This window comes from Netta rufina, assembly GCF_964035555.1.
Source record: "Netta rufina genome assembly, chromosome: 11".
NCBI classification, from domain to species: domain Eukaryota; kingdom Metazoa; phylum Chordata; class Aves; order Anseriformes; family Anatidae; genus Netta; species Netta rufina.
In genome coordinates, this window is record NC_140134.1 from 12,364,447 (window position 1) to 12,380,535 (window position 16,089).

Consider the following 16,089-nt stretch of genomic DNA (forward strand, 5'->3'; position numbering starts at 1 on the left):
GAATCAGCACAGCGTGGGCTCTGTGTTTGTGTTGGGAACTGCCACTGCGCCTGTGTTCGTACTGTGGGCAGTGTCAGGGGTGCCCCCAGCCCTGTGCTGGGCATGGCCTTGGCACCGCCTCAAGCACTCCGCTCCTCTTGAGGTGCGTTAAAGTGGGGTCCGTGCCGTGCGTTGTGTCCTAAGCTGAGGCACGTCGGGTCTCACCGGCAGAACAAGCCTGATTTCTGCGCGTGCTGCCGACCAAGCCGGTCTGCAGCTCGGTATCCAAGTCCCGGGGTCTGCCTGGACCCGCAGCACCTTCACCCCCAAACCCATTTCCGAGTAACCGCACGGGGCCACAGCCGAGGGGGCAGCGCTGGGGCTCGGCCTTTCCCCGGCTCCCCTCAGGGGGAGCGCGAGCGGAGCCCTCAGCGGGCGCCGTGAGCGCGCAGGCGGCGGTTTGAAGCCGGCTCTGGCGGGCGGCGCGGGCCGCCATTGGCGCGGGGCGGCTGATTTGCATTGACGCCAGCGCGGGCCGGAGGTCAGCGCCGCCGGCGGCTGTCATTGGCTCCAACGCTGTCAAGCGCCGGGGCCGCGCGGGCGGGGGGGGGGAGCGGGAGAGGAGGGGAGGGGCGGGGGGCGGCGGGGAGGGGAGGGAGGGAGGGGGCCGGGGCCGCCGCCGCCCGGTGCAGAGAGGCGGGCGCGGAGCGGAGCTGCGAGCACCGAGCACCGGCACTTCCCCGCTGCACGGCGCGCCGCCGCCACGGCCCTGCGAACGGGAGCCCTCGCCGCCGCAAGCCTCTCCGCCGAGCCGGGACGCTAGGATCGTTTTCCTGCCGCTTCTCTCGCCTTTCGCCTTTTTTTTTTTTTTTTAATCTTTTTATCATCATCATCGTCGTCATCATCATTCTCTGGCCGTCCCGCATCACCCCTCCGGCCACACACTGCCCCCACCATGGAGGCCCTTTGATGCCTCCGCCAGCCTCGCCGCCGCCGCCTCCTCCTCCTCCTCCTCCTCGTCCCGCGGCCCCGGGCAGCGCTCCGAGCCGCCCCGCCGCCCGCCCGCCGCCGCCGCCGCCCCGCCCGGGGCCGGGGCCCGGCATGCCGCTGCGGCGCCCGGGGAGCGCCCGGGCCGCCTGAGGGGGGGCTGCCGCCGCCTGAGGACGCCGGGACCGCCAATGTCACCCCCGCGGCCGCCCGCCGACGTGCCCCAGGCGGCGTGACGAGCGCCGCCGGGGCGGATCGGGCTCCTCGCCGGGATTTTTTATTTTTATTTTTTTGGGGTGTCTTTTAATTTTTAATTATCATTATTATTTTTTTTTTTCCTCCGAGCAGCCCCGCAGCGCGGCCCCGAGCGCGGAGGACGAGGTGGGGAGCGGCCCCCCCCGGGAGCGCCGCGGGGAGAATGCGCCGAGCCCCGGGCTAGGAGGGGGGGTGGTACCGAGCCCCCGGCCGCGCTGAGCACCGGGGCTGTGCGGCTGCTTCGCGGCTTTTCGGGGCTATTTTTCCTTTTTTTTTTTTTTTTTCCTCCTTCTTCCCCCGAAGGAAAGCAAGCCCTCCCAAGCTTCTCAGATGGCTTAGGAAAATCAGCACTAACCTGTGAAAATATGAAGTCGACCAGTTGTTGATCCATCCCCCCCCTCCCCACCCGCCCCTCCAGCCCCCCGGCCCACCGCTGGCTGAAGGGGCGACCAAAGGACCCGCTTCGTGGAGGCCGAGGAGGACAGACACGAGCCTGTCGTGTGCGAGGGACCGATGGCAATGCTTCAGAGTGTAGCGGAGACGCAGGACAAAGATTCAACCTGTTAACAAAAAAAAAAAAAAAAAAAAAAAAAAAAGCAAAGCAGGGGGAAATACCAACGGGAAGGAAAGAGATATATATATGCACGTATATATATATACAATTTAGAAGTATTCCCCAGGTGGCCACAAAGCATGGGCTGTGCTCCAAGCATCCACATCTCTGACAGCAGAGTGGTCTATCACAGTAGCAAAGAGTCTGAGGAGTGCAATTCCCCTCACCAGACCAACACAACCATGTCTCAGCAGCAGCAAGGCAACCCCGTCCCAGGATTATTCATTAAATCCTCCAACACATCCACTTATAAGGTGAGGACTAATTCCTCTAAGAAAGACAAGAGGGAGAACAGCCAGAGCATGGAGGCAGAGACCCAGACCAGCAGATCCAGTGTTAAGGTAAAAAGGGTGCGAAACACGAGCGCCGTTTCTCGCAGCACACGAGTTGGCTGCAGCGGTCTAACCCAAGGAGTCCCCCCGCCGAAGTAACGCGTTGCGGGGGAGCTTTTCCTGGCTCGAGCTATTACTTTCGTTTATAAACTAATCCCTCTCATGCGATGACTTTGTGGATGTGCCCGAGCCTCTTCGCTCCTCCAAAGGGCTTTGGCGAAGGCTGGGAAGGGGAGCGGTGCGAGCGGCCTCGCTGGAGGCAGGGGCGCAGGGCTGGACGCCCGCAGCGGGCCCGCGGCGGTGGGCTTGGCCGTGGGGGCTGTGCGGTCATGGGGGGCTGCCCAGCGACCCTCGAGCTGCTCGGCTCTGTGGAAGCGGGCAGATCGCAGCCTGAAGCGATCCGCTCGGTGGGCTGATCAGTTTGCGTAGCTCTTCCATTCAGAAAGTTGGAAGAGGGGCAGCAGATTTTGCTCTGGGTGCTGGTTTACATTAACAACTTGTTGACCTTGTCTGTTACTGCAAATAGTTTTTGCTTTTTTTTGTTGTTATTATTTTTTATTTTTTGCATGTGTTTCAGTGTGTATACTTATGTGTAGAGATACAAGACAAGACCTGTGTGAAATTGAAGGACACATACTGAAAAAAATTGCAGTCTGTGATTAATTTTTTTAAGTGTTAGTTGTATGTCAGTTTGCTTTCCATTGATGTAGTCACGGGCTTATGCATTATACTTTAGTTCCTACTGCTCGAGTTTTTGATTATTCCATATTTTCTCCCTTGGGGGAGGGAACTATCTCTATTTTGAAAAAATAATAATTGCAAATATTAAAAAAAAAAAAAAAAAAAAAAAAAAAAAGAAATGAACTCAAATGCAGTACCTCGGGGGATATTGTATAACATGGCTGATGAGCTCTGGGTTACTGTGATAAGGACTGAGATACACACGCCGTAAATACAAGATACAGGCTTGAGGTGCAGGCAAGAACTAGCAAAATGTCAAGTGTTTTGCAGATCCAGAGAAACTAATAGTTTTTAGATTTCTGAGGATTTTTACACACTTATTAAGGTGGCTTCTAGAACATTGACCTGAAGCAATTTTCTTCAGTACTATGGATGATTTTCTCCATTTTCCTCCAGATTTAGTAAGTACGGTTCACAGAAGTTTAAAAAAGGTGTAGAAAAAATGAGAAGACACTGCATGTAGTGAGTCGAAGGAGGAATTAATAACACCTAAGTCAGAATATGAAGGTCAATGGTGTTGTAGTAACGTAAAATTGAGTGCTAGTACTGTACAGGAAACTAAACTGTACGGCTCTGTTCACGCACAGTAGTCGTGCTTATGGTAACTGCAGTGGGGAAAGTTAAGTTGTCATCAGAATCCTGACAATTGCTTTAATAGCTTTATTTTTAATTGTGATTGTAATTGTACATTACAAAGTTTAAAACCAAAATATTGTTAAAGTTTATATTGTGTGAATTCGTCTTCTGTGTGCTTGCTTATGGGGGGGAAAACAAACAAACAACTCCAAGGACTGTTTCCAGAAGCATAACCATGGAAAGCAGCCTTAGTTTTGTTGCTTGATTTCAAGAACTTCGTAAAAATTGTTGTTACCCGGTTTGGGTAATTTGGCCAGGTGCTATACGGTTGATTTTGGTTCATGAACATGCTCTAACCCCATTGGCAGCTGTTCTAATTTTTATCACTAGGTCTTTTTCTGCCCTTGTCATCACTCTGAGCACATTGCCTGGGTTTTTAGAAATGAGAATGGAATTCTCTTTGTGATCAGTCGAGTACAAAATCTGATTGAAAAATCACATCTACATGATTTTCATGTGTAAAATCCTATCTTTAGAGATGCAAAGCAGCAATGTGCTTCATTTTCTGCTTTTAGCATTAGTGTGAATATTATGATCAGATTTACAGTTCATTACAGTTCATCCTGTGCTAGAGTATAACTGTGTTGTCTCAGAAATTGTGCTGGAGAGAGAGCTACACTTGTCATGGTACAGTGAAGTTGTTTAGAAAGAAATAAAGAATGAGAATGCTGAAGGTAAGGGATCGGAGCCTGAGATCACTGTCAAAAGGAGCATTGGGCAGGACACTGGGCAGTTTTGGAGTTAAAAGGATTTTTGATTTGAGAAAGAACTCTGAGATCCTATGACTTTGGGTGCTTCCACTAACTATGGCTGTTCTTTATGGCACCTGGGATTCCCTCACCTGAGCAGAAGATGCTGCATACCTTTTGTGCTTTGGTGCTGCGGTCAGAACGCGTGTGCACAGCCAATTTACTGCCAGGATGGCATTCTCCTGTTGTCTCAGGGCACTGCAATTGAATTCACATGCATTCTTCTGTCATACATGCACAGATTAAAGGCAAGAAAGTCCTATGTGAAAGCTAGGAAAAAAACCTGGGCTGTAAACCTTACATTTTCACTCCAGCTGGCATTAGCATTAAGTTTATTAATATCAGTGTAATGAGTAACACAGTGACTTTTATCAAATCAATTTGTTAGCTATAGCACACATATTTTCAAGTCAGGCAGTGTCATAAGCAGAAATAACCCATGCTAATTGTAAAATGGCCTTATATATATCGCTGATTAACCCCCAGGCTTATTCTGGCTTTATGTTTATATCTTATTGTGTCTTTGTGCTGTTGGAATGGCAGAGGATCATTTCTCCAGATGTGTGGTGTGAGCATTTTGGGATTTGCACCAATTTACAAAGTGTAGCTAAAAAAATACCTGTCCTTTCCGAATAAGGAGAAGGCTTGGTTTATCCGTGGTAAACTTGCAGAGGAGCCCTGAAAGTGCGTGTGTGCAGAGATAAGTGCTGTAGTACCTAGTGCTGGTATATATGGGTATGGTGATAGTACGTGATAAACGGAGGAGATAAATCTGTTTGGTCATGGCGCCTGTATCTCCCTCCTTGATTAGTAATTTTATGCGTGGCTTTCATTTGAAAATTCATGAGCAGCTTGGAATCAGTGCTGTACCTAAATAGGGAACCAGCCATGAAAACCCTTCTTTTAATTTTCAACAGATAGACTACACAGCTTAAACTCTGTCCTTTTCCCAGTGGAAGATGAGTGAGACTTACTCAGTAGCAGTGACTGAAGTTTGATTATCCAGGGCTACATTAAAAATATCAAAGAAAACTTAGATTAGTCCTGTTGCAAAGGAGACGTTTCCTGATTTTTTTCAGCTCTAAAAGTCTCAAGAAAGTGGATTCAAAATTGTGATAGCCTTTTCATATAGGTTAGTAATGATTTTCTTCTGCAGAAATTTCAGTAGCTGAATTTGTAGTAAGGGTACTTGGCTTTATAGAAATCTGTATATACTCTTTTAGGGTAATAACTCTGGTTAACATTTAGCATAAATAAGGATTGGCATGGTGTAAGGACTTGATGGGCATTTATGTAAAACTGCTGTGGGTAATCGTGAGGGGTTGCTGTCCGAGCAATGCATGTGTGTCATTTCTATACTGCACTGATATGCACTGCAGCACATACATTGCACATTTATTTTGCCCTCTCATTCTTTTACGTATGTGAGATTTCCTTCCTCTTCGCTTGTGTAACTCTCCCTGTCGTGTATATTTAACACAGAAATGTGTGTGTTTGGGTGCAAGGGGATCGGAAAGTAAATCCAAACTTCCTTTATTGAAAATTAAAAGTAGAGCTAAGCCAGCAGGGCTGAATTTGAAATAGCTTTTTGATTTATCAGTCGATATGGGATGAGCAGTTTAGATCCATGGTGTTACAGCCAGCAAGTTTCCTTCATTGAAAACCTGTGAAATTGTCTGTGAATTTTACAGTCACTGCAAACCAATGGTTGCATAATCCTGTATATACAGGAGGACGTATGCTAACTTCTACCTTCAGTGCTGAAATGGATCTCATCTCAGCGTTTAACAGCACATTATTTAGTCTGCTAAACTGTCTGCTCTTTTCCTGCCTGTCTGGTAATCCCTTCCCCTTGCAACACTTCAGCTCTCCCTCCCTTTGAAACTCCCACACGTACTGTCCCTACTTCCAGTGAGGCCGTCCAGCCCTCTCGATTCCTCCCTGTTCCCACTGAAACAGCCCTCAGCCATTCCCCCAGCAAACCTCCCCTCACCGTTTCCCTCCCACTTCCACTGACGTCAGCCCTCCCGTACAGAGATCCTTGCTCCCACTGAGAGGATCCTTCCCACGCTGAGATACGCTAACTTTGCTCAGTCCTTATGACTCGAGACTTCCAGCCCGACGTTTAATATACTTTTATTGCAAGGCATGAACCCTTTTCTCCAGGGGATGGAGGGGTCTAATTTTTAAATGGTATGGAGCGAACCGATGGAGTAACATGTGACCTTTCCATATTCATGCTGGGTTAATATTTAAGGCTTTTCTTTCTTTCCTTTTTTTTTTTTTTTAATCTTTTTAATTTCCTGTTGTTTGTAATGTAAACTCGAAAAGAACTGGAAATCACTCACAGCATATAGATTGCTATGCTATAAAGACAGCCTAAGATGTGTTTTCAACCTTTAAACCATTTCTTTTTAGTTCCTCTCATGCAAAATGTACCACTGCATTTGAAGGCACCTTCTTGTGTGACTGAGATGAGCAAGGTTAGGTCTTGAATTTTTAGAGTACTCACTGTTGGTAGAAATTCCACTGAGACTCCTTCCAGCTATAAATTCATGTTAGACACGAAACGCTGTCTTCTCTCTGCCCTTTGTGCTGTTCTTCACTGCCCCGATCTGAACTTGCTTTATGTCTCTTGCCTGGCTGTGCAAGGCTTAGTTGCTGACTTCTCAGCTTTACGTTTTTTGCCACCTGAATGTGTCAGTAGAGGAGATACTGAAAACAAACCTTTTTCTCCAGTTCTATTTATTTAACTTACTGTGTTACCCTCTGTATCCTTAATTGTATTGCTGAGATTAAACTGCAAGTTCATTAAGAGAAATTTTCTACTTGTCAAACTCTACTTGCTAGTAAGACATGCAGAAGAACTGGAGGTGATACAAGTTCTCCATCCATTTCCTCTGTTCCCAGTATTACCTGTGGTGTGAACTGCTGGTGAAAGGTACTGGCATCACCTCACCATTCAAAGTGCCAGCACTTCAGTTTTTGGCATCCAAAATGCTGCATCTAAATATAAATGAAAGATGTGAAATGGTTACACCCACTTGCAGATACTTCATGTTCAAGGATTTTAGATTGGCTTACAATCTGTGTGATTACAAAGAGTGTTTCATTAAGAAAGGTATTCATAGTCCACTTGAAACTTAGAAAAAATATTTTTTAGATGCTGTTTTGCTTATATTATTATATTTTAGTATCCTTTTCTCATTTTCAAGCAAATGTCCATATTAAGAAAATGAGAGGTTGAATGATAATTATTTTTAACAGCCATTAACATTTTTCTATCCAACAGTTGCCACTACCAGCAGTGATAAATTATTGGTTTATTTAGTTATGGTAAGAACTTCTGTTCGCTTCTCTCAGCTTTTACCTTGAGAAGAGACTCCAGAATTGGGCTTAAACAGTACTAACAATGCACTGAAAATATTCCACTTTCTGAGCAGCTACATGCCAAGTGACTTTCAAATGAGTCCTCAAAGAGGAAATAAATATTTAGGGATATGGACAATTAAAGCTCTGATTAGCTTGCAACAAAAAGTAAAAGAAACCTAAAGCAAATATGATAATGAGCAATTTGCCCCCAAGGTAAAATTGTTTCAATATAAGCTTTGCGTAAATCATCGTTTTGTCAGGGGACAGTGCAAGCACCTGCATACCTCGGAGAACAATTTAGCATTGTGTTCTATTTTGGGGGTGTGCATGGATATAATATACCCACGGTGTAAACAGCTTTACCAGCCGTGGCTGGAACTAAATCATTGTTAGTAATGTTTCCGTGATTGCACATAAAACGTGATTTTATGTCCGAAGCACAATTTTCTGTGTGAATTGTGTTCAGTGTTTTTTATTTGAGACCGATTAGTTCAGTGGAGTTTCACTAGGAATTTGCTTGGCCCCGTGACATTCTATTCATTGCTATCAGTCCATTGGGTAAAATAATTAGGTATCTTCATTTAACCATAATTTAAATTGGCATGGGATGACAAGATGCAAATTGAATAGCTTTCATGTGCATGGCATACTGAATAGGTTGATTGCTCAGAGTCAGATTTTAAGCTTTCAGAGCCATCAAGGAGGCGATGTGGTTAAAGTCTTCTGTTTTTCAAAGATTTCAACGTCCAGCCCCTCGTAGGTTCTTTCTTAAAATCCCCGTTCAGGCCAAAATGTAAGAAATGATGATATATACACTGTGAAGTTAAGTAGCGGAGTCTCTAATTTGTGCATTCTTCCAGACCATCCCCTTTTCCTATGGGCTGAACTGTTGGCCTTGGATCAAACTCCCAGGGCCTTTTCTTCTCTTCCTTGTAAAATCTGTAAATATGTCACTGTACATAATATAAAAAGCTTAGCATCCTATAAACCACCTCCCGCGTGTGTGGCTTTGTTTCAGTAGAAAGGATGAGGGCTGGAACCTACTTTTTTGACATGGAAATGCGTTGAATTAAGTTATATCCACTTTGAGTGTGGCTGACAAGGTAGTTTGTAATGGTTTGTGATAGTCTTTTATGTGTTTAAAGATAGTCTGCACACATATGTGGAGAGAAGATGTCCTAGCAAGGCAAGATGACTTTGACTCGAAAAGGAATATTCAAGATTAAAGGAAGTTTTGGGGTAAAATAATGTTGCTATTGAAAAAGACTGATGCTAGCATGAGGGACTCTTAATTACGGTTCCCATCTGTGCTTGGAAAAGGGGGAATTACAGCTTTTCAGTTCTGTCACTATATTACATTATAGCCAACTTGTGAGCATTAGATCTCTAGAAATTAAGGTGACACGTTTTAGTTCATGTAAAGAGAGTCTCCTTGTTAATCAGACAGTATTTCATTCCTGGGTGAACGAAATTGAAAACCATCTCCAGGACATTATTTCTATTGTTCTGACCAGGATAGATATAAATCCATTTGTTAAATAATGTCAAACAGATTGAAATTGTATCTGTTTCTTTGTTGGAAATTCAGTCTTTTTGCGAAAGCAGAATTATTTTGCACTTTAATTTGAAGTTTCATGGGAAAATGAATGTTTCCTATATTTGGAAAGATCAAAGTAAGAAGTATTTTTCTTTATAAAACAAACATTTTGCATAAGTCTACAAACAGATTTCTGATACCCAGCTTTGTTAAGGGAAAAATGGTAACCTTGAAATCTTTTCATTGTTTGTAGAGTTCCCAGTTTCCTAAGTAAATCCATGCAAAGAAAACACAGAATCACTGGGCAAATATGAAAGAATGACATCCTCTGCTTCCCATTGTTCTTAACTTTGAGTTAGCAGTGACCTTTAGCTCCCTACTGGGATGCAGTGGAAATTTTATGAGGCCCCATCTTACTTGCCACGAAAAGACAACACATTTTCAAAGTTATCTATTTACCATAGCTTTCTGCCTTTACGCTTGAGGTTCTGGTGTGTCTGATACAGTTTCATCAGACAAATAGCCTCATTAAGTGCTCAGCAAAGTACACTTTCCTGGTATGGATCTTGTTTGGAAAAAATCTATACCTATGTTTTAGTTATAGTACACACACACGCACAAAAAACAAACAAACAAAAAACCTGAATATGATGTTAATGTGTTCTGTATTCTGTTATTTGCATTGCCAGATAGAAGCTGTATTTGTACTGAATTACCATGCTTGCTTCTCAGCTGGCGCTGAAGTGTAGAACTCTATTTTTGCAACAGTGGTTTTAATTCCGAGTTTTTAAATGCATAAATGTATCTGTGTGATAGGTAGGTGGGTCAGGATCTGTGTTCAGCTTTGAAGCCTGAGTCTGCAGATGTGTATTTTGTCTTTTTGGAATACTCTGTCTGCTGGTTTAGTTTTTAAGACTTTTTTTTTTTTCGTAATAAAACTTTGGTGAGAAATTCCACAAATGGTTGAGGACAACCACACCTAGTACTTTGGTAACTTGAAGCAAAAGTGACTTGCTCCATACACTCCTGCAGTTTAACTGCTGATGAAGCTGTGCTTTTCCACTAGCTGTAATTTAGCGATAAATAGCTCGGGGGGGGAGCAATACCGGGATGTCCATGGGTACTCGACCCCAAAGAAGCTCTGCCATACACTTAAATGTAGATGGCACTGGGATTGCTGGCAGGATGTCTATTTCATTTTTCAAAACAAAGCCAAGAACTATTTTCACACACTGAAGAAGTTTATTGGAGGGTCAAATTCTGACTAAAGTTAGTTGTTCAGCTCCTTTAAACTCTGTGGGTTCGAGGGACGTACCTGCGGCAGGGCTTGGACTGCTCTGTTTGCCTCTCGGTGGTGTAGAAAACAGCTCCCTGTTGGAGACAAGATTTGGAAATGAAAATAGTGGCAATAATGGTTGTACTACGGACAAGTTGTTTTCTGTCATTCCACAAAGGCATCAGTATAACTTCAGTAGGCAAGTTCCTGGCTATACTGAAGCTACTGGCAAAGTTCTTAAAATTTTCAGAACAGCCAGAATTTGGTCTCTGGTCTGTAAGTAAAACTTCCCTGGATTCTCTTAAGTGCAACCAGGGTATGTGCCCTTATGGTTGGGTACCTTGTTTTACGATTGTTTAATCTGTACTAATGCAAAAAACCTCCAATGACAGATACTATTAACTGTCTAATGATGGGAGTAATGGGATAGCAAATACTTTTTTTTTTTTTTTCCCCAGCTTCATATAACAGTGGGGGCAGTTATCAAGCAGTAGATGTAGAAAGAATATAAATTGCTATGGTTTCAGGTCATAAACCAAGTCTGAGAGACTATTGCTTATCTTTAGAGTGCTGGCTGTGAAAGCTGAAACTTTGAATTTGTTGAAACCTTGAATTTGTTGGAGTTCAGGAGGCTTTATTTTTGTACAAGAAGACTTTATTTTTGCACCTGTGTTGTTATCCAGTTACGTCTGAAGTGCGCTGGGATGTGTTAGGATGTGCTCGGTGTTTTCTGGTTGTAGACGATCATTCTGTAGACAGCCCAATGCAGCGGCGTGGCCACGGCTGCAGGTACTGACCTGGTCAGAAGATCCAGGCTGCCAGCGGATATTGGGCGTCTCTTTGGACGAGTCGCTGTATGCTTCTGCTTGCATGCTTGATCTTAATTGTGTGTCATGCAGGATCAAGGCCACTGTGTACCCGGGAACGTGAGTTGCTCTCAGATCAAACTGTGTCCATGTAACACAGTGCTTTGTCTCTATCTGCAGTCAGCAGAATGTGCTTTGGAGAAAGATGTAAGAGTTTATTTAAAGTTACAAAAATGAGAAGAGTTTTTCTTGTTCCTCTTCTGGACTGAGTCTGGACATACTGATTTACTTCTCATTTTTCACAATTTTGGCAAGTAGTATGATAATGGTATCTTCATTTTATCTCCTTAAGACTTGGTTGCTAAGTTGACAAATGCAATAAAAATATTGTGCTCTTGGGTGGAATTTTTTAAATGAATTTTTGATTTCCAAACCCCGTTCTGCTGTGGTCATGCACGCTTACCACCAACACGCTGTCAGCATGGAACCTGTGTGTATTGGTTTCTGCACATCCTGGTGTGGGCAGGGACCAAGGACAGCTGATAAAAGCATTTAAGAGATTGCAAGTGAGATGAATTGTAACCAAATATAGGGTTATATTTTGAAGATATAGGAGGATCTTCATGACTGGAGAAGCTAGTTACTTTTTTTCATACATGCAGCAGAGTATCCTGCAGATGGATAAAAATGTTGAGGGGTACATTGATACTTTAGAGGGACAAAATGTTTCTGAACCCAGGCAAAGAGGGTTTTGCAAACCCAAACAGCTTTTGTTTTGATATCAACTGCACTGAGAGGAAGAGTAAGTCCTGAAAACTCAGAATCAATGCTTCCATTGGTTCTGCTGCAACTCTTAATTGACTTAGTATTTGTTTTGCTTTTGCCTTTTGCTGTCAAAGTGATCTGTTTTCTGCAGAATTTCAGATAAAAGGGCTGTTCTGCTTATGCTGACACTGAGCCGTGTTATCGTATGTCCCCAGTTCTGGAGATGATGAGTCTTGTTCCTTGCTGCTCAATGCCATGGAGCCAAGATCTGTCACACAAGCGGTGGTGCTGTCATTCACAGCCCCTACACCTCATAGTGATACTTTATTCCCCCAGTGCATAATCTAATTAGTATTTTACCTTTACTGGTGTGTGGAATCTTTAATTTTGGGGTAAACACATTTTTTTTTTTAGGAGTGATTTATGTTTTCTGAAATATTATTGCTTATTACAGTTTGTTAAAATGAACATGTTAGAGCAGTAGCTTATTGGGAACCAAGGTGTCTCCAACAAGCAGCTCACGTAGTCTTTTCCACAGTACCCTGCCTCTGGCACTGGGACTGGGTAGCAAGAACCAGCTTCTAGGGCAGAAGAGAGATTTAGGTTTTGCGATCCTTGTTAATAATAATGATACAAACTCATGAGGTTCATGAAAGTGCTTAGTGCAGAAGCTGACCTAATGCTCTCACACCTGGCTTTGCTGAGAAAGGAAAGGACAGGGTTTGCCTCTGAAGGACAAGCAGTAGTATCAACCTGTTGGCTTGGTAAAAAATACTGAACATGGAATTTTGGTGGGCATTTTTACTCATGGTGCCTAAAGCTAAATAATGATGCATTAGTTTATAATTTTTACTGAAAGAAAACACAGTTCTGCTGTCACTGTTCATATAATGTTTTACTTGTTTTCTTTTTAATCAGTGCAAAACTTCAAAGTTAGAGTGGGAGAAGGAGCAAGCCCTGCTAGTGGTTGATGTGAGGTGTGGGAAGTCTAACAGCTTGTCTGATCCCAGACTTAGCCCCAGGTCACAGGGTAACCAGTGAGATCCATAGCTGAACTGTCAAAAGAATGTGCTGAAAATATCATCTCTTATTTTGCCAATTAAACTAAAAAGAACTTCTTTTTGAAGGCTAGACAGCTCTGAAGTTTTCTCCCAAGCTAATTTTGACTGTTCTGATTCCTAGCAGCTCTTACAAGGGTCTCCCATGCCCTTTGGGGAAACTCGCTTCTGCTGTACTCTGTGGGACACTGTTCATGGGGTAGATTTTGCCTCATGGGGTAACCTTGCTGGTCTCAGTGAAGTAGTGAAGTTTAAGGACTGTGGAAGAGATGGAAAGCTGGTACTGATTCAGTGAATGGAGTTTTTTTCCTTTTCTTCTGTGAGCCTTTGAGCTGTGATAGTAAGTACAAGCTCTAGGTGTTCAGATATAGATGTGATGTCCGACCCTATTGCATGTACAGAAGTTATATGGGATAGGAGATGCCTCCCCTGATACCTTGCACTGCTCTGCATTGCCTCCAAAGTTTAATCATGAGGTCAAGAATGGAGACCAGCACAGAATCCATCTGATGGGATCTGGTGCTTGACTTGCAGGTCACTATGGCAAATGCTTTTGCTTTTAGGTTGCAGAAGTCTCCGCTGTGTCCACAGAAATAATACAGAGCAGGGTCTCCTTTGAAATCCTAGATTTTTTGTGTCCTTTCCCTGTTTGCTTAGGGCAAGGAATCTTCACACAACAATGGGAGCAATTTGCCCTAAAAGGTTGAGAAACAAACCTCCTGTATTTTGCCATCATCAGTTGGAGCAATGGCACTGTCTCCATTACTTGTTTTCTAAAGTGTGTTTAGCAATGAGTCCATGTGGTCTTTTGTCCTTTCTTCATGGATGACCTGCAAAGAATATAATTCCCTCTCAGGAAACTTGAGACTTTTGGTCCCTTGAATTTTTCCCCAGCTGTCTGGCATTCTGGCTGGCTGATCAGAGAAGTGCCCAGTTGCATCCAGAGAAGTGCCCAGTTGCATCCACTCATTAGGATTCCCTGTGCCAGTGCTGTTGCATTTCAGGAAAAATGCACCAAGGAAGAGCACCCTGTTGGTTGTGTCTGAAAACAGCTGCGATTCCCTGGCTGTGGACAAGCACTTTGACTGCATTAGGATCTACTTTCCCTTTACCCCTGTAACAATACAGTAAGGAACAGTAAATACTTATGTGAAATGTTACTTGGGGATCTTTAAATGCTTGGCTACTGTTAGCTTCATGCTATTTTGTAACAGTCACAAGGACCTCTAAAGTACCTCATTCCCTTCTTTTTCCCCCCTCCTTTTGCAGAGAGGTGGGTGTGGGTGAAGGGCTTGGCATTTTTTTCAGCAGCTTTCCCAGCACTGGGAGGTCCTAAGCCAGCAGGTGGAATTCCTAGGAGATTTTCCTAAAGGAGGGATCTCCATGGCTTGTTCTGAAATAGCTTAACTATTTTAAGGTAAACCAACAAAATAATTCATGGAGAGGGTTAAAGCATGGCAGAGTATTGGCAGGGTGAAGCTATAGGGTTAGCTATATGGCTAACAGCACTGCACCTCTGCAGTTGTTGGGTGCTGCAAAACATCTTCATGTCCTTAAGAGTCTGAGTCATGTTTGGGAAACCTTCACCTCTGTGCTGAGGAATGAATTGAGGCCGGTGTTAATGGTTTGTTTAAACACAGGTTCTTAAACACAGATGAATTGATTGCTATAACTCGGTTTGGTTACTACAGGCATTTTTGTCCTAGAACAGGTGTGAGCAGGCCGTCCAGAGGAATATGTATGTACAAGATGTTTGTCAATTAATTTGCAGTTGGTTTAAATAGAAAACAAAAGCCTAGCTTAGAATACCCTTAGGTCCTGTTTGTTTTTTGTTGTTGTTGTTTTTTTTCGGCATTTAGTTTGGACAGGGTCTTTAAGTACTAACCTGGTTCAGGTGCAGGAAAGATAGCAGTACATGTTGAAGTGCTTTGTTCAAAGCCGTGAACAACAGTGAGTAAAATAAATTTAGGGAGTACAGAGCAGCCTGGCCTTCATGATGCTGAGTTTTTCTGCCTTCATCTGAGTAGGACAGGCCCCTCAGCTCATGGCTGTCACGTCAATACACCCATCTGCAGAACTCAGTCCCGAGTGCTTGAGGCTTGGATCTTCACAGTTTCCTCAGGAGGCTCTCCTTCCTCTCCCAAATCATATGTTTTTCTGGAGGTCAGACTATCTTAATAAACCGTTGCAGATCGTTCTCAAGTGATTATGCATCTTAACTTTCTAAAAATATAAAAAAAAATAAAATATGTAGCTTCCAGACACGCTGGGATAACCAGGGGGCTTTCTTCAGACACTTGGGGAAGGAGCACCATCTCATCACATGAGCTTTCAATTTCTCAGTTCAGAAAAGTACACAGCACTTTCCTACAGTGCATAGCTGGGCACTTTCAAAGCCTGCCTCTTCACACACAATTTTTGAACGATGACTGTTAACTAAACTTGGCTTAATTAAGTTGACAATTTCACAGTTACTTTGAACAGCTCATTATCTGCAGGCTACAGCGTCTCTGCAGCCAAAGCTCCACAATACATCACACAGTGAACCTGCTGACAGGAGGGTACAACTTCCAGCTTGGGCTTCAAGAGATCAGATTTATTACTGCAGTCCTGCACCTTCTAAAACCAGTTAAGGCTCCTTTTACAGATGCTGAAAATACTTTGATCTGTAGTGTAGTCCTACATAGTGCTGCCCACTGCAGATACCACTTTGCATGTTGAAGCCAGAGCTGCTTTACATATGCTGCCAAACTGATAGCAATGTTGGAGTGAGGACAGTGGCTGGGCTTGATTTTCATGGATTGCAGCTGCTGTGTGTTAGTGATAAGAGATCTACAGCATTTAAAAAAAACACTTTATTTTTAATATGCAATTCCTTGTTAGAGAATAGTTTGCTGATACCTGTGTATTTAAAAATTAATTGATTTGGTTTATTCTTGTGCTTTGTCCTTCCCCCCTCCCTGCTCTGATTGTGCAGAAAATT

The 16,089-nt window shown here is 43.7% G+C and overlaps 1 protein-coding gene across 2 annotated transcripts in view; it reads left to right on the top strand.

The window, feature by feature from the left end:
* The first annotated feature begins 1,085 nt into the window (after window positions 1–1,085).
* The window catches only part of PDE8A (phosphodiesterase 8A), a 128,251-nt gene continuing 113,247 nt past the window's right edge, over window positions 1,086–16,089 (top strand). The window contains exon 1 of one of the 2 annotated variants that reach the window (XM_084293089.1): window positions 1,086–2,175. In XM_084293089.1, coding sequence (XP_084149215.1) covers window positions 1,915–2,175 — 261 coding nt within the window. In that variant the 5' untranslated portion in view covers window positions 1,086–1,914. Of the gene's footprint in view, window positions 2,176–3,069; window positions 3,309–16,089 lie in introns of those variants that run through there. The other variant, XM_084293090.1, reaches the window with a different exon arrangement.